At 42.2% G+C, this 25,612-nt stretch overlaps 1 protein-coding gene across 4 annotated transcripts in view; it reads right to left on the reverse strand.

Moving 5' to 3' along the window:
• Positions 1–25,612, reverse strand: part of PAM (peptidylglycine alpha-amidating monooxygenase) — a 299,102-nt gene that overhangs the window by 255,033 nt on the left and 18,457 nt on the right. For all 4 annotated transcript variants that reach the window (XM_077462333.1, XM_077462332.1, XM_077462330.1 and 1 more), the window contains exon 3: positions 8,785–8,902. In XM_077462333.1, the coding sequence (XP_077318459.1) occupies positions 8,785–8,902 (118 nt within the window). The remainder of the gene's footprint in view (positions 1–8,784; positions 8,903–25,612) is intronic.

The following is a 25,612-nucleotide window of genomic DNA, read 5'->3' on the forward strand; positions in this document are numbered from 1 at the left end:
CGCCATGAGTCATGTGACTGGCCTGAAAAGCTCAAAATAGGCATTTAGAACACTCATTTTTTTTTAAAAATGACTTACATAGTGTGCTATGCCAGGCTCCAACAGTGTCTGCCATAGACTTAAACATATGGCTTCACAAACAATTTAACCCCTTCCCAGCCAGTGTCCTTAGTACAGTGACAGTGCATATTGTTACCACTGATCACTGTATTGGTGTCACTAGTTCCCAAAAAAGTATCAGTTAGGTGTCTGATTTATCCGCCACAATATCATAGTCCCACTATAAACCACTGCCATTACTAGTAAAAATAAAAAATTCCATCAATATATCCCATAGTTTGTAGACGCTATAACTTTTGCTCAAAACACATTGTTCAATATACGCTTATTGGGATTTTGGCCTAAATTGATGAAGAAACTAAATTTTTTACATGTTTTTATCGGATAGGTTTTATAGAAGTAAAAAAACTGTTGTTTTTTTTCTAAATTTTAATTTTTGTTTTGTTTATAGCGCAAAAAAAAAAAAAAAAAAATACCATGGAGGTGATCAAATACCACCAAGAGAAAGCTCTATTTGTGGGGAAAAAAAAAAAAGGACAGAAAAAAAAAAAAAAAAAAAAAAAACTTTATTTGGGTACAGCATTGCATTGCTGCACAATTGTCAGTTATAGGAACGCAGTGCCGTAGCGAAAAAAATCAAGAAGAATGGTAAACCTTCTGGAGGGCGAGTGATTATAAAAGTAGATTAACCATATAGAAATAAATCCAGACAATGACAAAAGTAAAATCTGAAGCTTCTCCCTACAGGTGACTTCTGTGTAAGAAGGAAGGAAACCGTACTGTAAATAAAGTGGATTTTAGGTCATAAAATCCATGCCGGTGTTCTTACATATTCTGTTTGTTGTGCAGATACAATTCCGGAGAATTTCCCCGGAGATGGAGGAAATGACGGCAAGAATAGCCTTTACTTCAAACTGCTCCAATTTCCAGCGCTGTTCACCGTGTCTAACAAAGACAATATTCCTCGTACATTGCTCTCATTATCCTCTACATTGTCTGTTTCCATTAACATCCAACAAAATGAGCTTTCCAAAATCAGAGAGAAGACGGGAAACCCCTTTACAATAGAGGATCATCAGAACTGCATGAAGCAGGACAATCACAGCAAGCTTGGAAAAGTAAAGTACCAATATAAACACTGGCCTTCTTCCAGGTATAAGGCGGAGGGCTTCTTTATGGGTATAAATGGGCAAACCGCTAAAAAAAGCCACCAATGGAAGCCTTTAATGTGTTACTAAACCCAAAAACAGTAAAACCCGTCTGTATATGCAGAATAACATGCTTGTTGTGGCACTTAAGGGGTTAATCCTCTGCATTGTGTAAAAAGGCTCCTTAATCCTGTATGGACAGAACCTCCCCCCTCCTGCAGGGTCTCTCCTGGCAAGGCCAGATAATATACCATGAGGGTAGTCCTGCTGCACGTGCTCAGTTTGGTCTCTATTGCTGGAGAGAACATTTCCCTGTTGACCAGAGCTAGCCAGGTCACATAATATTGACAATCACGCATGTGGTCGTGTATACAGATCAAATTACAGCCCAGTCCCTCTCTTCTCCTCCATGCCCAGTAATTAAAAAAGAAGAACACCGTGGGTGGGATGTCACATCTTGATTGATGGATGATCCGCCTCCCATAACAGCATGAGGACACAGGCTATAGTGGAAATATCCTCCTACCTGAATACTCAGTACTCTGCAGCTTATCACGTGACCATGGTATACAGATGAGCCAAAAAAGGTATATAGTGGCAGTATTTTTTTTGTAAAAAGATTTATAAGCTGTGAGCACTGTAGGGGGGGCAACTGAACTATTTTCATATTATTGGGTTTAGTAACAAAACGTGTGATACCGAAGGCAGACTACTACAGCAAAGGAGAAAATGCCCCTTTTGGGATCTCATACTAACTGAATGTTTGACCACTTGCTTACCGGGCCAATTCTGACACTTCTCTCAAATGTGTAATAATCTGTGGGGTTTTTTTTTTTGCTAGAAAATTTTAAAAACATTATATATAATTTTTTAGCAGAGGTCTTAGAGAATAAAATAGCGGTCATTGCAATTCTTTATGTCTTAGTTTTTGCACAGTGAATTTTTTGAAAAAAGCACCACAATGTATAACCAACATTTTTTGTAAAAATAGGAAAGAGGATGTTATGCTGAATTACCCAACTTTGCATTGCGGTAAAATTGTGCATGTTCGTGGAATGCCAGCAAACAACAGTACTTACCTGTTTAGAGTTACAGGGGCGGTCTAGTGCTAGAATTATTGCGCTCGCTCTGACATTTGCTGCGATCCCTCACATGTGTGGTTTGAACATTGTTTACATATGTGGGTGTGAGCCAAGCGTTCACTACTGCATGGAGGAGGGCACTTTAAATTGCTTTTTTTTTTTAAAACATTTTATTTATATTCCTTTGTATTCCCTATTGCAAGCCAGATCCTCCTCTTCTCTGCTCCCTTCAGGTGCTCCTGGCCCCTCCCCCCTGCTGAGTGGCCCCACAGCAAGCAGCTTGCTATGGGGGCACCCGAGCTGAGCCACTGCTCTGTGTCCATCCAGACATGGAGCTGCACCACAGCCCTGCCCACTCATTGGCTCACTAAGTTTGACTGACAGCAGCAGGAGCAAATGGAGCTGCTGATGTGTCTCAGTCATTCAGGAGGGAGAGTCCCAGATGGCTGCAGGACTTGGACATCGCTGCACAGAGATGGGGCTCAAGTAAGTCTTAGGGGGGCTGCTGCACACAGGTTTTTTTTATCCTAAAGCATACAATGCATTAAGATGAAAAACCTTACAGCAAAAAGTGTTTTCCTTCTGGGATAATGGTTTTACATAAATAAAAACTGATTATTGTAAGCACTCCTGTCGGTGTTGAATGGCTTTTTTCAATCATGTAACTGATACATCTGCAAGAGAGCTTATTCTTTTGAAAAAAACAACAAACTTCCTGGCTGGATCACCAGATGAAAATAGAGAGCAAGCCTAAATTCTTCTAGATATTTGCAGTTGAATCCAGCAACAGAACGGCAGGGGAGATGGGAGTACAGGGAAGTAATGAGAACAGTTACAAGATGATCTGGTCGCTGGAGGTACTGAAAACAACTATAGCAGCCCACTCTACACAGTGTTCTTCCAGGTCCTGCGCTCAAGCGGCTTCCTCTGTGCACATGAAACACAGGGGATAATTTCGTCAGCATCACTGCCATTCAGGGAATGCTTTTCCCCTTCTCTCTCCATCTCCTCCAATCAGAGAAAGTCTTGTATTCTGTGAAAATAAACAAGGTTCTCTGAATGATTGTGCTGTCAAGCAAGCGATCTCGTGTTCAGTGTGTACAAGGCAAGCTGCTTGAGCACAACCCAAGCTGGACCCAGAAGATATTGGCTATTACTGTATGTAGCGTGGGCTACTACACTGGTTTTCAGAATTCCCAGCAGCCCCCTACTTATAATGGATAAATACACTGTGCCACACTGGACCAAAGGAAGGCCCGGCCATACACTGTTCAATCTCAGCCGGTACAGTAGGAACCAGCGGAGATTCGATCCGTTAATGTGCAGACTGAATGTACAAACCTGATAATTGATGCACTTGGGTACAACAAGCCTGCCGGATTCTCTTGCGATTATCGCTCGCGGCTGCTATAGTCACTAGTGATAATAACCGTCTCCTTGCAGCAGGGACGGCTTCCACCGCCCCCGCCCTCGCCCCACCACCAGGGGAAGACAATGGCCTAACAGGAGGGATTCCCGTATCAACGTGGTCTGCGTTGATGGGAGAATTAGCAAATTTCTTTCCTGCAACCCGTGGTTGCAAGAAAGAAATTTGCTCAGTGTATGGCCGACTTTAGTTGACAATAATTTCTGGAGTTCTTTAAACAAAAGACTGCAATAAATGTTTAAAAATGTGTTCACTATGACAGTACCCTTTTACAAGGCTACATACTTGAGCAGAGGGGCTCTGAACAAAGTTGAGAAGGTTGGGGTGGGTGATGGATGGCTTCCATGGACACGGTATCAGATTAATCACATTACAACATAGCCCAGGATCCTTTGTAGACATAGTAAAAACGGAAAGACGATTGTCTTGAAGGGCTACAAAATTGGCGAGTGGTTGAAGAAATTGCGCACTGCATATTTGGGGATGGCCAACTCTCCTTGAACCATGCCACTGTGGGGTGGGGCGCGGGGTGCATAGCGGGTGGGAGGAGAGTGTAACCATTCCACGGAGGATATCTGATAGAACATATGGGGAGTTACGGAATTGTATCCTTGTGTTATGGTAGACTGCCTCCGGCTGGAGGTAGGAATGTTGGTGTACCAGTCTGGGCAAAGTTAAGGGGGGACGGGGGGGGGATGTATCACAAGTTTATGATAACTTTTATGTTGTATTGTTTTTTGTAGTGTACCGGTAAGTTTGTGGCCGGTTGTTGCCCTGTGTGGCTTGTTATAAAATGGATTGTATAAAACTAAATTTAAAAAAATATTAAAATTAATAATACTATTAATAAATATAAAAAAAATATAATATATATATATATATATATATATATATATATATATATATATATATATATATATATATATATATATATATATAATTTATTTTCTTCACTGAAAATTCCCAATGCATTCTTTATTATCTTTCGTAGTAATTGTTCTTCTAAGTTTATATTCTACAAACAACCAGAGATAATCAAAAAGACAAGCTAAATACAAAATGTCAGTGAGAGGAAAAAAAAAAAACACAACATTTTAAGTAAATGTGAAATAAGCACATTGCACTTAAAAGCAATTCTGGTTAAACAGTTCCCATCAACATGAAAAATAGGCTTCAATCAGCTTGTATTTAAGTTCTCCAGAAGAATTATAGTGCCACTTAATCTTTGCACAAGGCATTGCATGCCTCATGTAGCATGAAAGGACTGGGGGGTCCAATTAAAGATGCCACTGTGTGCAGACATCTACTGCTCTGCATATATTCCATCTTGTGCTAGCTGAAGGTCTATGTGGAAAGGAAAAAAAAAAAAAAAAAAAAAAAAAAAAAATCAGCCTCCAGCTTCCTTTCCCTCACTAATGGGATCCCTTTTATTTCAACAAGGAAAGAAAAAAAAAAAAAAAACCTCCATCTGCAGCAATGAGTCACCACCTACTGCAGCACGACAACAACAGACCTCTGATCCTCAGCCCTCTATACCCATCTAGCTATTTACTAATGATAGCACTACCGTGCCCATTTCATAGTGTACAGGGAATTGCACGGTATGCACAAACGCCTAGCAATCATCCTTCATCATTCCCACTGCTCTAAACTGATAGAACGGTGAAATCAAACTGGATGCTTAAGAATACTTTAAACTTTATTCAGCATATATGAAAAGAGCCCAAATCCTGTAGATTTCCACGTAGCAAAAAAAAAAACAAAAAAAAAATCAGCATACATAAACCTTGTACAAGTGGATAGTGCACCAAATAGTTGGTTATATACTGACCCAGCCCCACATGTAAAATCAACATACAACATTTGTTCCCCAAAAATGGTCAGTAGAAGCACCAGCACAATGCAGGAGCATCCTTGTCATAAGATTTGATACATTGGCAGCAGGAGCTCACTGCAAGGCTGCATTCACACATCTGCGATTTTAAAGCACTGATGTGTAATGGTAACTCATTTGAATGACACCTCAAATCGCGGCTCAGGTCTGCCGCATGATAAAACGCGGCAAAACGCATCGTGGGAAGCATGCCGCCCAAAAGTAGCTCCTGAACATTTTTTGGGCGACATGCTTCCTCCGATGTGTGTTGCCACGATTTATCGTGCTGCGATTTGAGGGGGGGGGGGGGTCATTCAAATAAATGGCATCTCTAATGCGAGTCCTGTGATTTTCCATACAAAAACGCGGGCAGATTCACGGCAAATCTGCCCGCGATTCAAGACGCAGATGTGTGAATGCAGCAGAATTGTGGCGTTACCCTTGCCTAGGCACAGCAGCCAGAATCCGGGTGTAAAGTATATATTTTTTTTTCTCTATACATCTTCTTTCCCCATATGTACTTTTTAAAGTGTTACTGATCCCAGGATTCTGCAATCACTATATCTGATCTCCCACAACACACAGAACATGGAATTGCAACAGTGTTAGTAAATATAAACTGCTAAATACCCTCTCTCATCAGCAGTATATAGCAGTTTTGTGACTTCTATCATGATGGGACATCAAGCACTGGGTAACGCTTGTAGGAGTTTTCATTCTGCTCTGACTGGCCTATGAGGCCTATGAGGCTGTACGACCCCTGACCTTCTGTCTGGACAGTGCTGATCACATGCACTCACTCAAAAAAATTAAAAATAAACAAACCCAAAAACACAACTCTCCAGCAATACACACCAAACTGAGCATGTGCAGAGTGCCCCCAAGACAGATGGATTGGGGACAGTAAAAAAAAAAGGGGAGAATCATACAGCCTTTTTACATAATGCTCAGGATTAACTCCTTAGGTTCCACATTGAATATAACAAGCATTCTTTACTGCATATGCAAACTGATTTTGTGGGTTTAGTAACAATTTAGGTGTATTTCTTTTTTTTTTTTTTTTTTGTTTTGAATAGTAGAGTGGGGAAGGGTAAGATGCTCTAATTGTCATTGCTGTCTGGGCCCCCAGAGGAGAGATTCACCCCTCTTAGTACTGGTGACCATTGACACTGAGAAAAAGGTTGATGAGAAATCAAAATTTTAGAGTTGTCCCCAAAACAGGAGTTCTTCTTCCACTGGGAACACCTGTGTAGAGTGACAACTATCCAAGATTTGAACCCCTCTCACTTTGGGAGCTTGCCTCTAACTTCCTGTTGCATCTGTGGGACAAGAATCGAAGGGAAATTTCCCCAACGGTACATAGAACACCAAAAGTAGTATAGCAGGCATTTTACCTCCATCTAAAAATGAATAAAAGTTATGGATGTAGATGAACTTGAAAGAGGAAATGTGTACACTGTACATGTGAGGTCACCCACTTACTACAAAGACCCTTGCATTGTGGTGCAAGGTCCACTTTAAAAAAAAGGGACAGAGACAGTAAGGCCTCATGTACACTGCTAAACGAATGTTTAGGAGCAGTTGGGCATTTTTTTTTTCAGCTGCCCCTGAACTCTCCTCTATGTTATCTTATCAGTACATGTACACAGGGTCATTTATAATGTTTCCAGGCAGTTGAGTTTAGAGGCTTCTTTTGGAAAGCAAAAAAAAAAGGAGTTCAGACGCTGAGTTTTAGAAGCATTTGGCACTTGAAATGCCTCTAAACGCGGTAAATCGTGCTTCGTTTACAGGCGTTTTTTCATTTTTGGCTATTTTTCAGCGAATACCTCCATGGTAAGCACCCCTCACAGTCCCGAAAGTGTCCAAAACCAATGCTTATAAGGCAATCTGATAAGGCATGCAGGGTAGGCATTAAAGAGTAGCTCCACTTTTGTTGAGAAGGAAAAAAAAAAAAAAATCTCTGGATAGATTACAACCTGTTTTTTGCGCTGAAGAAAAAGCGATTTGTTGTATGCAGAGTGAATCTGAATGGGAGTGACATTTTAATTATTAATCAGCATGATGCACTTGCAGTGTTCCAATGAGGAAGAAATGCTGGGTCTGCATCCTTTTAGAAGTGGTTAACCTTTTAGGAGTATCTCACCAAAGAAAAAAAAATTATTTGTTGCAGAGGAGGTCTAAAATATGAATTGTATCTTCATGCAGACTACCGAGAAATCCGTGGGCCAATCACACAAGAAACACACACAGAAAATTACATTCCTGGGGGAGTTCCGTACACTATCTGTGTACAGAACGCTTTTAGGTTGCCATATTGCACGGAATTTTACAGGACATTACAGAGTTGCAAACTGAAAAGGAAAGGTGATTTTTCTTAGATCAATTACTGTACAATACGGCTTATGTAGCAATTGTATATGAGAATTTATATATATATATATATATATATATATTTATTTATTTATTTATTACATACATACCACATATATACATACACACACTATTTTTTTTTGCTATTTTTCCCCACAAAAGTGGAGTTACCTTTTAAATATGTTTAATTACACAAGTTCTAAAACTCCACTGCTGACTTGTTCATATTTGTGAAATTTGGCAAACTGCTGACGACTAAGCAGTTGAAGACAAGCCAACATGAAAACAACCAAAATATTCATTTGTTCAACTGGGCTCAAATGGAAAATACTGCTGCAGGCGTAAAGGAAAAAATAAAAAATAAAGAACAACCAACCAGCCTTAGGCCTCAGGCAAACTAAGTTTCAGAATGTCTCTTATGGGCTCGACTTTTTACTGCCTCTCAGCACCCTTCCATGTTAGCCTGTGTGTCCATGATCACATAAGCATGTATAGGTGTTTAGAGGCAGAAAAAAAAACATTATAAGAGAAGACTGCTGGCAGAAAAACAAAAAAAAAGGAATAAGTGTATACTGTAAGCACGATTAGTGCTTGAGCATATATTCATTTCAATAGCCAGAAATAATATTCTGACCAATAAAATGAATGCCCAAACACCCGACATGCCTAAATGCATTTGCAAAATGTGGCTTTAGGCGCGTTCTTAATGCTGCTTTTCTCATGGAAAAGAAAAGGCGTTCAAAGAGCTAAGGCCTTACTTTATGAACTTTAAAGTGATGAATAAGTCTGTAGCTACTGCTTTAATATAACAAATGGCCTTCTCACCTCCGTTGGCGTGACTCCTGGCATTCGTATATCCAGTGTATAGTCTGAAGAATCTTCTGAAAAAACTGGTCTTGTTGATCCTGAGCATCCATTTGACTGACTGGATGATTCTTGAAACCTTTAGGAGGAAAGAAAGAAAGAAAAAAAAAAAAAAAGTTAGGAATTTACTTTCTTCTCTGTGTAATCTATTTAAATAATTTTTTCATGAGTGCAAATCAAATCCTTGAAAACGGGCAATCATTTTCTACCCATGTTAGATTGACGTATCAAGTATGTATACCAATCTACTTCACATAACTAGGATTGATCAATGAACTGCTCATGACATCCACAAAATTCTGCAGCTGCACTAAACGTGAAAAAAATAAAAAAATAATAAAGAAATAAATAATAATACGACTTAAATTACTTTTTGATCGGTCATGGTACCAGGGCTGCACATCGGCCTAGTACAACGATCTGTGTTCTGCTGTGTCAAACGCACACAGATCATGCCGATGATCTATGGCCCCTATGGGGCACACAAGTTGTGTCAGTGATAGAACGTCATATGACATAAAGGTGGTTAAACAACGTGCCTTTTTCTTAGACAAAATAAATAAAAAAAATCTACAATGGGCAAAGTAGAGAATACCTGGATTGTACATTCACAAGGCTCAGCAATTGGTGTTCTCAGAATATCACAACTATGACAACAAGGATATTTCAGCAAGTGACTGGCTGGCTTCCAATTATGAAAGAAATACAGCAAATGCTCTTGCTGGCCTCCTCATAAAAATGCCTTAGCCCTTGTACACACAGTCGGAGATTCCGACAACCAAATCCGTCGGAGTAATTCCGACGGATTAATTCCGGAAGAAGTCCGGAAGTGATGTTGCATACACACGGTCGGACTAAGTTGTCAGAAAATCCGATTGTACATAACGTGATGACGTTATTTCATTACGACGTGACTACGTTCAAGCTAGTAGCCAATAGCTTTGGTCTAGGAATTTGATCTGAGCATGCGTGGCACTTTGTCCGTCGGAGTAGGCTACACATGATCGGAGTATGTCCGATCGGAGCATTTTGTCGGAAAATTTTACCGGCAAGTTGGAAAAGTTAGTCCGTCGGATATTCCGACGGAAACAGTCCGATGGAGACCACACGCATTCGGAATATCCGACAAAAGGGTCCGATAGGACACATTCCGTCGGAATCTCCGACGGTGTGTACAAGGGCTTAGAGTCATTGACCTACAATAACCATGCAGCAAATTAGGGTCTAAAAAGTGAAAAAGTATACGAATAAACTTATCTCTATACTTGTTCACCATCAGAGTGTTTGAGGCAAACTATCCTTATGACAGCCAGGCTACTAGAATTCAGAAAGGAAAGGTCAGCGATTGCTGGTACAGTATATTTGATTCTCTCCGGATACGTGTACTTCAATCCTCTTTTAAGATTAATTTATATATACTTTTAAAGTGGCCAGTTTGTTAAGTAAAGTGGAACATCAAGCAAAATTCCACCCCCATTCACCATTTTCTGCGACATCAGAAATCTAGACTCCACCTCACATGAAATCTGAATAGTAGGGTATCTATTCTGAAGGGTTGGTGATCTCCGAGTTGGACCGCCAACAAAAATTTTGCCACTAAAAGGAACTAACTATAGGAAGCCAGTGTTAGACAATTCAACAGAACCCAACAATAGCAGAGATAAAGAAGGAGCTTCAGAATAGAGTCTGGAGGTGCTCAGCATAGATTTTTAAGAGGTAAATGGGTCTTTACAACAAAAACCATATCCAACATCATTTTCATTCAATAACAGGATTCTGGTTTTGTCTATACAAATCATTGGTGTTTAAAGTGGTTGTAAACCCTTACAAACCACTTTGACCTACAGGTAAGCCTAGATTAAGGCTTACCTGTAGGTCCAAGAAATATCACCGCTGTCTAAGGCGCATGGCTTAGACAGCGGCACGCAGGCGCACTGGTTAAGCCGCAGATCGCGGCGATATGCCGCGAGTGTCGGCTCGCATGAGCGGGAGTGACGTCATCTCTGCTCCGGCGAATCACAGCGCCGGAGCAGCGAGACCCATGGAGACCCACCAAAAAGATGGACGCTCGGAACTACAGGGGACAGCGGTGACTTTGCTGGCTCCTGTGTCAGGTAAGTGACACATAATGGACTACTATGCGATGCATAGTAGTCCATTATGCTTTACCTTTGCAGGGAATCAAAGAGGAATTAAACCCATCGATCTAACAGTTTGAAAAAACAGTTACACTCCCGGCATGGCGGAAATGTTAACGGTCACATTGGTTGTGCTCACAACCAAACTGTCAAACCATCCAATGGCTGATGTCATATCTGATCACACGTGCAGCTTCATTGCAGTTAAAGATTAAATAGAGGCCAAGATGGCAGCTTCCTTGGCTGAAAACGATAGGAGGGTTTACTTCCACTTTAAGACCCAGGTCACGGGACAACAAATGGCAATAAAGCCAAGCTTGGCACAATCTGAATGAGCGTGAGAAGGACGGGACCTTCTCTATAAACCAGTAGTTGGACAGAATAGGTACAAACTAATGTGTGCTAATTAACCCCCCTAATCCCGAGTCTGGTTCGGGTTGGGATTTTAATAACAGGAGCGGTAACCCCGAGCCAGACTCGGGATCGCATCGCTGGATGCAGGGAGGACACAGGGAGAGTTACTTACCTTGTCCCCTGGATCCAGCGATGTCCACCGCGCTGTGTGATCGAGCTGTCCTCCGCTCGATTCACAGTGCCGAATGCCGCCAAGCTCCGTTCCCTGCGGCGTTATGGCGCACGGGAGCGGAGAACGGACGCAAATTCAAAAAAGTAAAAAAGACACAAAACACACACAGTACTGTAATCTTACAGATTACAGTGCTGTATTAAAAAAAAAACACACACCCCCCCCTTTGTCCCTAGTGGTCTGTGCAGTGCCCTGCGTGCACTTTTATATCATAAATACTGTTTTTTCTGCCTGAAATTTGGAGATTGTCCATAGCAACCAAAAAGTGTCCCTTTTCAGTGTTTTAGGATTTGATTATATTATTGAATAATTTGTATTATTCTTTATTATATTATAAGCTTTATCATACTCGGGATGTCTGCTAGACTCTGGTTTGAACAGATTTAAGAGAGTTATTCCTAAGAATTACAGGGCTACAATATAAAACGCCAAATTTCCATGCAAAATAATTGTACCGCTTTCAGCGCCTAAAACCAGAACTAATCATACCGCCAGGGAGGTTAAATACACTTCTCCAGCCTCCGAAGCATAAGTGAAAATATTACCCTTGCAGAGGAGTGACACATGTACTGCAAGGTTCAAATGCTCGTTTTGTTTATGTTTTGAGGAATAAGCAGCTATAAATTACCTTATTTCTCACTCCCTGATGCCCTGGGATGTGGGTGGGCCCTTGCTATCTGCAAATACAGTGCGGGGCGGCTGGTCGTTAATTAAATGCAATGATTTCAGTATGCCTTCGATTCGTGGAACAAAGAGAAGGCACTTTGAGGGACTAGAAAAGAAGAAGCATGTGGGATCAAGGAATAATGAAAGTACAGGCAGTCCCCTGGTTACAAACGACTCCTACTTACAAACTGAGGGAGACAACAGGAAGGGAAATTCACTCCTGTAAGAGTTATTATGGGAAAAAAAAAAAAAAAAAAAAAAAAAAAAAAAAGAAGGTGTCTCCACTGAAGCGTCATCACTATATATTATATACACATACATACCCACCCACTACAATACAGGGCACTTTCATCCCCTTCCTTCCTAGACCGATTGTCAGCTTTTGGCGCTCTCGCAATTTCAATGACAACTGTGCGGTCATGCTACTCTGTACACAAATCACATTTTTTATCATTTTGTTCTCACAAATAGAGCTTTATTTTGGTGGCATTTAATTTACAACTCAGTTTTTTATTTTTTTGGCAATATAAGCGGAAAAAAATAAAAATAAAAAAGGGCGTAAATGTGAAAAAAAAATTATTTTCTTCTTTCTATTTTAAAAGAAATCCAATAAAATCGAATTTTGTCATAAATGTAAGCCAAAATGTAGTCTGCTACATGTTTTTGGTAAAAAAAAATTCCGTTAAGTGTATAATTGGTTTGTGTGATCACGGACATATGTACGCAAATGATCATGTACAGATGTGTGCAGGTGATCACGGACATGTGTGCGCAGATAATCATTGGGTCATGTGATTTTAGTGGGACATATGTGGGGGACATGTGTGTTTTACACTAGGTTGGTGATCAGTGAGTAAAAAGCTGTAAAAAAATAGCTCATACTCACCGATCACCAGCCGGCTGCAGCAATCCGCTCTCCTCAGCGACGACTTCCGTGTGAGAGGAGAGCATGGCAGCTGTGATTGGACACGGCCGTCATGTGATCAGGAGGACCAATCACAGAGCCCTCCTTCTGATCCGAGATGCACCCCTCCTTCTGAAGGACGTTCCTGAACGTCCAGTCTGAAGGAGAGCTCCCCCACCAGGCCATGTGTGTATATATCGCATGTTTAAACGCTTGCAGCTGATTTTTGATAATCAAGGCATTTTGGATTAGTGGAGGCTCACATAATTCTTTATATTTTAATGATAATAGTAAACAACACAAAGTTTTGCCTTAAGTTATACTTTAATGCAAATGATGCCTCTGAGGATCTGTACTATATCCTGGCACTAGATAATGATGGTCTTGATTTGAATATAATTTTAATTGCTTAGTCTCTCTTCTAGGGTACCTGGATACCTTTACACCCTTTCACACCAGGGCGTTTTGCAGGCGCTATAGCGTTAGAAATAGCGCCTGCAATCCACCCTAAAGAAGCTGCACCATTGTGTCTTTACCGCTCCTCCACCGCTGCTCCCTATTGAAATGAATGGGGCAGCGCTGTAATACCGCCGGCAAAACGCCGCTATTGTGGCGTATTGCCAGCGGGTTTAACCCTTTCGTGGCCACTAGCGGGGCGTAAAAGCGCCCCGCTAGCGGCCGAAATGCGCCGCAAATCTGGCGGTAAAACGCCGCTAAAAATAGTGGCGTTTTACCGCCGATGCAATGGGTGGTGTGGAGTGAAAGGGGTCTTAAAGACTTAGCAGGGAGATCAAACATTACCAAGGGCTACCCAAAGTGCTTGAAAAAGTTTAAAACCTTGTCACACTTCTTAAAGCGGGAGTCCACCGGGACTCCGCGTTTTTTTTTTGTTTTTTTTTTTAAAGCCAGCAGCTACAAATACTGCAGCTGCTGACTTTTAAAATAGTGACACTTACCTGTCCAGCGCGCCCGCGATGTCGGCACCCGAAGCCGATCTCTAGGTCGCCTGTCAGGTCCTGCCGCCGCCATCTTGGGTATGGGAATCAGGAAATGGAGCCTTTCGGCTTCATTTCCCGGTTCCCTACTGCGCATGCGCGAATCGCGCTGCGCAATAAGGACGCTCCCCGCTGCCTCTGGGATCTGTGTGTTTCCCAGCAGGCAGCGGGGCACTTGCGGGAAGGGGCGGGCACTTGCGGAAAGGGGCGTAAGTTACGCCCCTTTCCGCAGAGAGCTATCCCGGAAGTGGGTGCAGTTACCTGGATTATCCAGGTAACTGTACCCCCCTCCCCCCTGAAAGGTGCCGATTGTGGCACCGGAGGGGGGGGAGGGTTTCGATGAGCGGAAGGTCCACTTTAGGGTGGACCTCCGCTTTAAACATCTAAAAAGTGGTTGTAATCCCTTACGTACACCCAGTTAAGTGACTGCCTCCAGGTGATACACAGAGACAAAACAAAATCCTCCACATCCGTTCAAAGTGCTAAAATATAAAGCTGGTCTGAGCAGTCAGAAAAAAGGGGCGGAGAGCTGAAATTACACTGTACAGATCTCAGTCAGGAGAGCTGACTGGGAGGGAAAGGACACCCCCCCCCCCTCCTCCACACAGGAACAGAGCTAAGGTTGTTAATCAGCTGGAGCTCCCTCCCTGTCACTTTTGTTCCCTTGGTGTCAGGAAAACTTGTCAGAAGTGATTCATGTTGATTGCAGAGGTTGATTGAGACAATTATACACTATGGAGGGATATGCTTTGTTCATATTTCATGTCTGAGGTTTACAACCACTTTAATAACCACAGCCTGGCTACAGTTGTGCCTTACATAAGATGTGAGCACTCTTGTTAACCACTGCACTAAATTACTAAAATTTGACTTCCAGAAAAAAATATCGGAGAACATATGCAACAGAATACGCAGACACCCTCTTCCCTCTCCATCCAACAGTTTGAAATCTAAAAAAAAAAAAAAAAAAAAAAAGAAGGAACATGTCGGGGTCAAATTATGGGAGCTGCCACTTGGTTTTGAAGGTTTAGGTTCCAAGACTGTCATCCTAATCCTTCCTTTACTTCTGGATGAGCCACAAACCTGGAAAAAGGATGTGCATATTCATTGGTTATACAACTGGAAATTCCAAGTCAGCATTTATTCATTCATGTAAAACCTTCATTCCAAAAAGGGAAAAAATAAAAAATAAAAAAAACTGCTGCTGTAACTGCTTGGAGAACATTAGCTGGTATTTCAGCTTTAAAAGGGTTAGTTCACTATTTCAGAAAATGTAAAAGGGGAGGCTGCAGATGGGCACTGATCAGGCTGCATTAATAGGTAATGGTGTGGCTGCAGATGGGCACCAAATGAAGATTTTGGTGCCAAAAATCGAAAAAGCAGGATGCACCTCTAATGGGCACGGATCAGAAGGTGCTGAAGTCACATGGTTCTGGGTTCCGGTCCAGAAGTTGTTGCTGACTCCATGGTCCTGGTCCTCCTGACCAGCCCCCAGAGGCCCTCGTGGCCTGGGGTGCGGATCCATCCGTTTCCAAGCCTCAAAACTGGCCAGTCCGAGGCACAGTAACTGGAAGGAGGATTCTAAGGTGTTCTGGTGCCGTCTCGGGTTTGGAGAGGCCAAACAACTCTACATGCAACCAGGGGAGGACTCTTCAGTAAGAGGACCACGCACGAGGCTGGCTGCTCATTAAGAGCATGGACGCTGAGCTGTTAAGGACACTAATTGAATCTGCATTTCTTACGGCATCGCCAAACGGGCTGCAAGATACTGGCACAGCAAGAAAGTTCTACCTCTATCCTTCCGTTTGCAACTAAGTTTTTCAACCATGTCTGTGGCAGAGACTTTGCTAAGCTAAAATTACTTGTTGGCTGCTAGTATCTGTAACGATATCACGTCTGGGACAGGAGATGTACCTAGTTGCCATTTTGTGTGGAACGCAGCCATGACAGCTTGGCTACCTTGTAAACTTACAGAAGAATCTAAAATCCCCCTCCCTGCCTTAGGAATTCCAAAGCTTTTAAAATCTTCAAAAAGGAAAGAAAGGTTATCTCAGCAAAGGAAGCAGAACCAGGCTAGGTCAATAAACAAGGCTCATGTTGCCTGGCAAGATATTCCGGCCTGTCGTAAAACTGTCACCCTCTCCATTCAGAGAACCAACAGATACCCGTCGTAAATTCCTCATACTACATAGACTGCAGACAGATTAGTAAAGTTTTGAAACTTCAACATTTTTTATAACTTTCAAAGCAATCATAGCACAGCCATAATATGGATATATTTAGTTTCTTCAGACAATTTTTAACATTTCAAGTCTAGACACCCCTATGTCAGGTCATATGGGAAGCCACTGGGACTCCTTACTCCTCCTAGGTAACCCTGAAATGGGAAACCTGTCATGTGTGGACTTGTTTTGAAGCAAATATCATGCTGATCACTAAAATGGATATCTGCAGTCTATAAACAGTAGAGAGGCAGAGATATGAATATGTATCACAAAGTGTACCTGGGACAGGGTCATGAGTGTAGACACCTTCCAGCAACCAACCCCTAAACAAGATGACCAGACGATTGGTCACTGGTCGCTGTCAACACCCCCGTTGATTTGACAGAAAAGAGGAGAGGCCAAGGCAATGGTCAGTTCTCCTTTTACCATCCAAGCAAGAACATCTGCCAAGTTTGAGAACCGATTACCTTGCTCATCGATCGAACTCTGATCAACCCTCGGACATTAATTGCAAGTATTCTTCCTTCCCAATTCTACCTTATTTCTTTGTGGCTGTATATTGTCTTTATTTTTTTGAAACATCCTTTTTCTGTAAATGTTTTATTCGCACCAACCTTGACCTTTTCATAATAAACCCTTATGTTGAAGTGTTAACCTTGTCTTTAAAGCTCTTGATGCAAACTATAAACGAACCTGTCTCTAAAAAGGGCGCTACTGTGGTAGAGTAAGGCACTGAGCAGACCTGCCTCTGGTGGCAGTGTGTGTTGCAGGCGCTTATTCTAAACTTCTAATTGGTATTGCTAAAATTACGAGTCCCCCCCGTCTCTGTCTTTAAACGGGGGTGGTGGCAGTTAAAGGGTTAATTGTGTAATTAGCCCAGTGACAATCGCTCTTAGGTTGCCCGCACCTAGATTGTGGTCCCGCAAGCTGGAAAAATCTTTGTGCTGGGTGCAGCTGAGTGTGGCATTGTTACGTAAGTGACAGCGGAGTGTGAGGTTGGCCGGTCCTTTGTCGCCAGTTAGCGAGGAGGGCAGGGATCTGACACCCACGTTCGTCACAGTATCCACAAACAAGGATTTATCCAACAGTTAAAGAATCCAGTTGCGAGTGGCTATTCCCTGGATTATGTAAAGAGAGGCCTTTATTGAAGTCAGCAGTTCCAAAGTATCTGAGCTATACTTCATCCTTATACCCTCTATTCCCAACGGAGTTTTGTTCAACTGTTTTATGCAAATAAAAACCCTAAAAAGGAATTCAAGTGTCGGTCTCTGCAGTTACTGGGCCATCAACCCTGGGAGCCCCTAGACAAGAACGATGAGTTACGAGCTGGAGGAGATAAATCGGTAAGCCCAGAAAAAAAATAAAAAAAAAAAATAAAACAGCCGCTCCTTCGGGGGGTCAGTGCTACACCTACAATAAAGTGATCATTTTATTTTTGGGCTTAGATTGTAACCTTTAGTATGGGGGATATCCGCACATCCTTTTGTTTTGGCATCAGAGTAAAAGCGTGGCGGTTACCTTTTTACAATTCTATTTTATCTTCAAGATTTTTTTTCTGAACTATGTGGTTTTTATAACAGCCTAAAAATCAATGGCATTTTCACTTAGAATGGCATTACCAATTAAAACCGAAAAAAAAAAAAAAGAAGAAGAAAAAAAAGGAACCTTGGTATTTCACGCTGCCAATAACATTGCTACCGACTAATACAGAATGTTATGATCATGTATAGTACATATTTCTAGGCTCCAAAGCACAGATTTTGAAGATCTGGGACTATGCAACTAAATTGTGTTACGATGACTTTAACAGCTTGACATTTTTTTTTTATTAAAAAAATAAAATAAATTAAATAATAAAGTTGCTACCATACAGACATAGCATTAGGGGTTTTGTACTGAACAGGCAGCCACCATATGTTAATAAGTACATAATAAAACTGGGGATTCCAACCCTTTTCACATCACTGATAATGTAGCAATCTGTTGACGCAGCAAAGACCACCTTCAACATAAAAACCATCCTTTCAAATCGGGAGTAATTAACATTGGATAAATGACTGGTGCATCCTATCTGGGATCCAGCGTGTCATTTTTAAACATATCAGGAAAATGTGCTTCCACTGAAAGTGAGAAAAAGCCTCACAACATAAAAGAGCCCAACATAATATTTTATGGTTGTGTTTTAAAAACGCAATTGTACTTGTTAATAGTAATCAATTTTTAAAGGACATTTAGAACAGAATTTCACCAAAAACAAATACATTTAGAAAAACAATTTGTATCTAGGTCAGGTTGGCCAATTTTGGACTGACAATACTGGTTCCACGGGACCTCAACTAGTCCAAAAACCCTTGGCTTATATCCATAAGCTGCACACATAAAATACACACACACACACACACACACACACACACACACACTGGGGTTTATTTACTAAAGCAGGAGAGCGCAAACTCAGGCTCACTTCTGCATAGAAACCAATCAGCTTCCAGGTTGTATTGACAAAGCTTAATTGAACAAGCTGAGGTTAGAAGCTGATTGGCTACCATGCACAGCTGCACTAGAGTTCACCAGTTTTAGTAAATCTACCCCATTGTAACGAATACTTGGATGCATAGAAAGTGTTAGAATCAGTGTTCCTCAACCTGGATTAATCGTGAGGTTGATAGAGGTCCTTGAGTAATGGTGGATTGAGCTCTCACCTACACAGACCACCAATGCAAAGCGCCACCAATGCTAGAGGATCCTGCCATTTCTACTGTCTTCCCTTCTCATCTGCAGTTATTCCTTATTTTAAAGAAAATTGCTAGGGTGAGGTGGGTAACACAATTATGTGCCCTAGGTGGTCAATTATGTTAGGCATGCCACCTTGTTAAATATTTTCCCAAAGTGGTTCTAAGGCCTAAACATTTTTCTTTACGTTAACGAGGAGCTCCACCCAAAAAAGGGGAAGCTCCGCTTGTTTGCATCCCCCCCCCCCCTTCCACTGCCACATTTGGCACTTTTTGGGGGAAGTGGGTACCTCGTTTTGACTGAGCCAGAAGTATGCCTCGCCCCCCTCCTTTCCCCGCAGTCTTCTGGGACATATCACAGATCCAAGAAGACTAAGGGACCATTCACAAGGCGCAAAGTAACATGCCGCAAGGCTTCACTTCCTGTTTCCCTTGACTTTAGATGTCAGCGCCTGTACCTGAAGCCGACTGAATAATCAGCTCAGATGAGGATATCACTGGATCCAGGGGCAGGCAAGTGTCCTTATACTAAAATTCAGCAGCAGCATTTGTAACTGATGACTTCATTTTTGTTAGGGGGGGGCCTGGAGCTCCACTTTAATGCATCCCCTGCATTAAGGTAAAAAAAGGCTCCAGTGGCATTATTGCCTTATACTTACCCGAATCCTCACTTCCAGTGCTGCGCCTACCTGTAGCAGCTCACCCTACTCACTCTTATAGGCTTTGCTGATGAAGCGGGGATGGGGTAAGGGGGTGGTGCTGTGCTACTCTGTGTTGGTGCCCATGGACACAGGCAGTGCGGCTAGGGATATTTCCTGGCACTCTGAGATTTCAACCTCTGGGCAAACGAGCCCAAAGACCCCATCACGTCCGCCTCCATCAATCAACTGGAAGAATTGGGTCTCCAGCAACTGATAAAGACCCCCACGCATGGGTCAGGACACACCCCGGACCTAATTTTTAAACAAAACATTGACATCAACATACTCGACAACATGAAATTGCCATGGACGGACCACCACGCCATCAAAATTCAAAATCGCCTCCAATGAAAATGAAAAACGGAAGCCTGCAACAACAATGCACTGGACCAGATCGCAGTAAAAAAAAAAAAAAAAAAAAAAACCTAACTGTACTCCGAATCCTTCAAAACCACTCTATCCAATAAGATAACTACAATGACCTTAAGCCACTCTGTGGAGCAAACACTCAACTCCCTGAACAAGACATTACTGCAAATCAGCAGACTCGGTAGCCCCAAAACGCAGGGCTCTCATCAGGAAGAAAAACTCTGGATGGTTTAATGGCTCCCTCTCCCTACTAAAGCAAGAACACAGAAGAGCGGAAAGAACATGAAGAAATCCCACTGAGGAAAACCACTCCAACTACAAAAGGTCTCACAGAGAATTATCGCAAAGCGATCTTCAAAGCTAAAAATGATCACTTCTCATATACAATCTCAACAGCCTCAAACTGCCCGCGTGAACTGTTTAAAATAGTCAATGAATCCGGTATGCCTAGAGCCCCCCGCAAATGAATCCCAAGATTACTGTGACAAACTGTCGGATTTTTTCACCAATAAAGTCGAAACCATCAGGAAAACAATTTTTCAAAAGAAAAACAACCAACCTCAGCCATCAAAAACATAAAGAGGATATCTACACCAACATTGTACAACCACCGCGGACACCACAAAAAACATCAATAAACTTCGTGACAGTATCTCACCAATTGACATCATCCCCACAAAACTACTGAAAGAATGTTCCGACATCGTGGCTCCCACTATAAAACGCACCTCATAAACCGATCATTCCACGAAGGGATTGTTCCCAGCACCTTCAAACAAGGCATCGTCAAACCTCTGCTAAAGAAACTTAACCTGGACCCTCAGGACCCAAACAAACAACCGTAGGTCAATCACAAGCCTTAACACCATCTCGAAGATCATGGAAAAAGCCGTAGTACAACAGTTACAACTCCACCTGGATACACACAAACTCCTGGACCCGCTGCAATCAGGCTCCCACCCAGGTCATGGAACAGAAACAGCACTCCTTAAGATTTGGAACGACGCCCTCGAAGCAGCAGATGACGGAGAGTCATGTCTCCTCGTACTGTTAGACCTCAGCGCTTGATACAGTAGACCACAATACTCTACTCGTCCGCCTCACAGAAGTATCCGGAGTCCAAGACGTAGATCTCCAACAGTTAGCATCCTTCCTAGGAAACCGTTCACAGACAGTGAAACTAGGAAAATTGTTCTCTGAACCCCCGGGCAGTCAGCTGCAGAGTCCCTCAAGGATCACCTTTATCACCAGTTCTCTTCAACATTTACATCCACCCACTCCTCCAAATCAGATGTTCAGGCCTTTGCTTCCACTCATATGCTGACGACACGCAACTTTATTTCCGTATCACTGGACAAAAAGATCACCACCTACAACTTGAAAACTGCCTCAATTCAGTAGAAGACTGGATGACCACCAACTCCCTCAAACTCAAGGAATCAAAGACAGAGCTTCTTATCTTACACCCAAATCATAATTCCGTAACCAAAACCTTCTGGACTCTACTCACCGTCTTTGGGCAGACCATCTCCCCAAAGACCAAGGCTAAGAGTCTTGGGATTATTTTAGACTCACAAATGTCAATGGATGCACAAATAGGAGCAGTAGTCAGTGGATCTCACCATCTGCTACGCATGCTTCGCAGACTCATCCCTTTTATCCCAAAGAAGGATAAAGCAGTGGTAGTTGGAACAATCATTAATTCACGACTCGACTACGCAAACTCGCTTTACATAGGATTACCACAATATCAACTTGCGCGATTACAACTGATCCAAAACACGGCGGCAAAGCTGATAACAGGAAAAAAAAAACCCTGGGAACCAATCTTTCCTTCACTGAGGAGCTTACATTGGCTTACCGTAAAAAAAAATAAAAAAAAAAAAATCGGATCACATTCAAGACCCTCTGCCTCACCCACAAATGCGTGCATAGAGAAGCTCCGCAATACCTAGCTGAGAAAATACATCTTTACACACCAAACCGCAGTCTTTGATCAGCCAACAAAAACCTCCTCCTCGTGCCAAAAGCCCAGTACAAATCTAAGGGGGATCGGAGATTCGCTGTCCAAGGACCTCAGCTATGGAATGCTCTACCAATCAACATCCGCCTGGAAGAAAACCACCTGGCTTTTAGGAAAAAACTCAAGACCTTCCTCTTCTAGCTGATGACCAAAGCTCATCACAGCGCCTAGAGTCGATTTAGTTTGCGTTGTGCGCTATACAAATATTTCATTAATTCAGAGAACACATGAGTGTCCCATAGCATGTGGCTTGCTTTTTGGGGAACTCAGAGCAGAAGCACCAGTGGGGGACCTGAGAACACAAAGGTTCCAGGCCACTCTGTGTAATTCCATTACACACAGCAAATAAGCAGAAAATGTTTGTTATTTAAATTTAAAAAATGAAGAGCTAAGCCTCTACAATCATTTCAGCTTATTGACCATACCAGTGTACTGTAGGTATAATCTTCCTTACCAGAATCTGAAAGTTTCAAGGCTTCCTCAGGGGTAAAAAACAGAAAGGCTGAATCAGAGGCACACATAGCGTTTTGCTTTTAGCCCAAAAAGTTAAATTTTGGTCTCATCTGACCAGAGCACTTCTTCCACATTTGCTGTGTCCCCCACATGGCTTCTCACAAACGGCAAATGGGACTTCTTATGGCATTCTTTCAACAATGGCTTTCTTCCCACTCCTCCATAAAAGGCCAGATTTGTGGAGAGCACGACTAATAGTTGTCCTGTGGACAGATTTTCCCACCTGAGCCGTGGATCTCTGCAGCTCCTCCAGCATAACCATGGGCCTCTTGGCTGCTTCTCTGATTAATGCTCACCTTGCCCAGCCTGTCAGTTTAGGTGGACGGCCATGTCTTGGTAGGTTTGCACTTGTGCCATACTCTTTCCATTTTCGTATGATGGATTGAACAGTGCTCCACGAGATGTTCAAAGCTTGAGATATATTTTTATTTTATTTTTTATTACCTAACCCTGCACTAGATTTTTAGTTAGGGGTATCAGAGTAAAGGGATCTGAATACAAATACATACCACACTTTTCACATATTTGCAAAAGAAATGTAAAAAATAAATAATTTCCCTTCTACTTCACAATTATGTGCCACTTTGTGTTGGTCTATCACATAAAATATCTTTTCTCATCATCAGTTAGAGCAGTCTTGTGACTTCTATCAGTGTCTGGTTAAAGCTTGTAGGAGGTGATTTCATACTGCACTGGCTGTCCTATGAGGATGCAGGACCCCTGACTCTCCATCAGTGCTGACTGGGACTGTGCTGATCACATGCACCCTCAAAAGAAAAAAAACACAAACACAGGAGATGGTTTGGGACTGTGGAAGAAAAGGAGGATCAGAGAAGACAGGATCAAACTGTTTTATTTATTTATTTTTACACACACAATGCGGAGGATTAATCCCCCTAGGTTCCACAGTGAGTATAACAAGCATGCTTTATTTCATATACAGATGATTTTACTGTTGCGGGTTTAGTAACACTAAGTGGGGTCAGCCACACACTGATCAAAATTCGTCTGGTCCCAAATTTTGACCAGTGTATAGCCAGCTTTAGTCTGATGACACCTGGGTAATTTTTTTTCATAGAGATTAAATCACTTTAGAGATTAAATGGCAACAAGATAGAGTTGCTGATGATAGTGCTGCAGCAGGGGTGTCAAACTCAATTTTGTTGCGGGCCGCATCGCCATTATGGTTTCCCTCAGAGTTAATTGTACCTATAAGACTAAATGTCAAGTGCAACCCACTATTCCTTACATCAGAAGTCAAGAGTCCCCCATCATCCCTTACTTCACAGTGCACCCCCTTACCTTGTGCTGCTGCCAGGAAGATGCTGGGGGAAGAGCGGGGGAAGAGCTGGGAAAGAGAAAGTGCAGAATCTGGAGGAGGAAAAGAGGAGGGCTGGAGTCTGCTGAATGTTGAGATTAGTGGAGGTCTGAGACTAGGGAGTGCTGTGGCTGCACAGAGAAGAGCAGGATGTGGTGGAGGAGTTCTATCTGCCTCTCTGCTGAGACAAGGTGGGTGCAGAGACGAGGGAGGTGCCGTAGGACGGGTGCGAGGGCCACATAAAATGGCCTGGTGGGCTGGATTTGGCCCACGGGCCTTGTGTTTCACATATGTGTGCTACAGCACTGGTCCCACTCTGTTACAAGTTGCCCTCCTTTTAGCAACATTTCATAGAAATGCATTAACCACTTACAGACCGGAAAATTTGGCTGCTTAATGACCAGGCCATTTTTTGCGATACGGCACTGCATCGCTTTAACTGACAATTGTGCGGTCATGCGACGCTGCGTCCAAACAAAATTGACGTCCTTTTTTTCCCACAAATAGAGCTTTCTTTTGGTGGTATTTGATCACCTCTGCGGTTTTTATTTTTTGCGCTATAAAACAAAAGAACAGCCCCAATTTTGAAAAAAATTAAATAAATTTTAATAATATTTTTCACTATACTATCCCAAAAATGTTTTTAAAAAACACATTTCTTTCTCAATTTAGGCCAATATATATTCTATATATTTTTGGTGGGAAAAAAAAAAAAAATACAATTTATTGCGCAAAAGTTATAGTGTCTACAAAACTATGGGAAAGATTTATGGCATTTTTAGTATTTTTTTTTTTACTAGTAACGGCAGTGATCTGCGATTTTTAGTGGGACTGCAACATTGCATTGGACAGATCGGATACTTCTGACACATTTTTGGGACCACTGGACATTTATGCAGCGATCAGTGCTATAAAAATGCACCGATTACTGTGTAAATGTCCCTGGCAAGGAAGGGGTTAATACTAGGGGCGATCAAGGGGTTAAATGTGTGTTCCTCAGTGCATTCTAAAGCTGGTCATACACCTATAGATTATCTGCAGATTTTCTATGGTTAGATGGAAAAAGTTGGAGATTCCTCCATCCACAAAGTTTAGCGAACATTTAGAAATCTGCAGATAATCTATAGGTGTATGGCTAGCTTAACTGTGAGTGGATAGGACTGACAGGAAGAGGAGACATATCATTGTTCCCACTTAGTAGGAACAAATGGTATGTCTCTTCTCTCATGACAGAACAGGGATTTGTGTATTTACGTCCACACACACACACACACAGACAAACGACTGTTCCTGCTACCGTGCAGGCGATCACGCCCACTGGGCATGCGCATCGGGCACCCCGCCGTGCAGCGGGCACCTGCGCCTATCGCCCTTAAGCAGACGTACCCATACGGCGATTTGCGGGAACGAACCACCTAGTGTACCTATGGTCAAAATGTAAAATCATTAATTTCTCCATCGTATTTTAATTAGCTCTAGCCTACGCCTATTAATCTGAACAATCCTGAAGTTTGTAATCTTACTTTGTGAAGATCCCAACACATTTACTTGACGAATATTTACTACCGGTATGTCCTGCGAGTAGGCACTGCTGTGTCACACATTTCACAGAGCCTGCC

This window comes from Lithobates pipiens, unplaced genomic scaffold (genome assembly GCF_037356315.1).
Source record: "Lithobates pipiens isolate NorthernLeopardFrog02 unplaced genomic scaffold, aLitPip1_a1.2 Scaffold_3, whole genome shotgun sequence".
Lineage (NCBI taxonomy): Eukaryota > Metazoa > Chordata > Amphibia > Anura > Ranidae > Lithobates > Lithobates pipiens.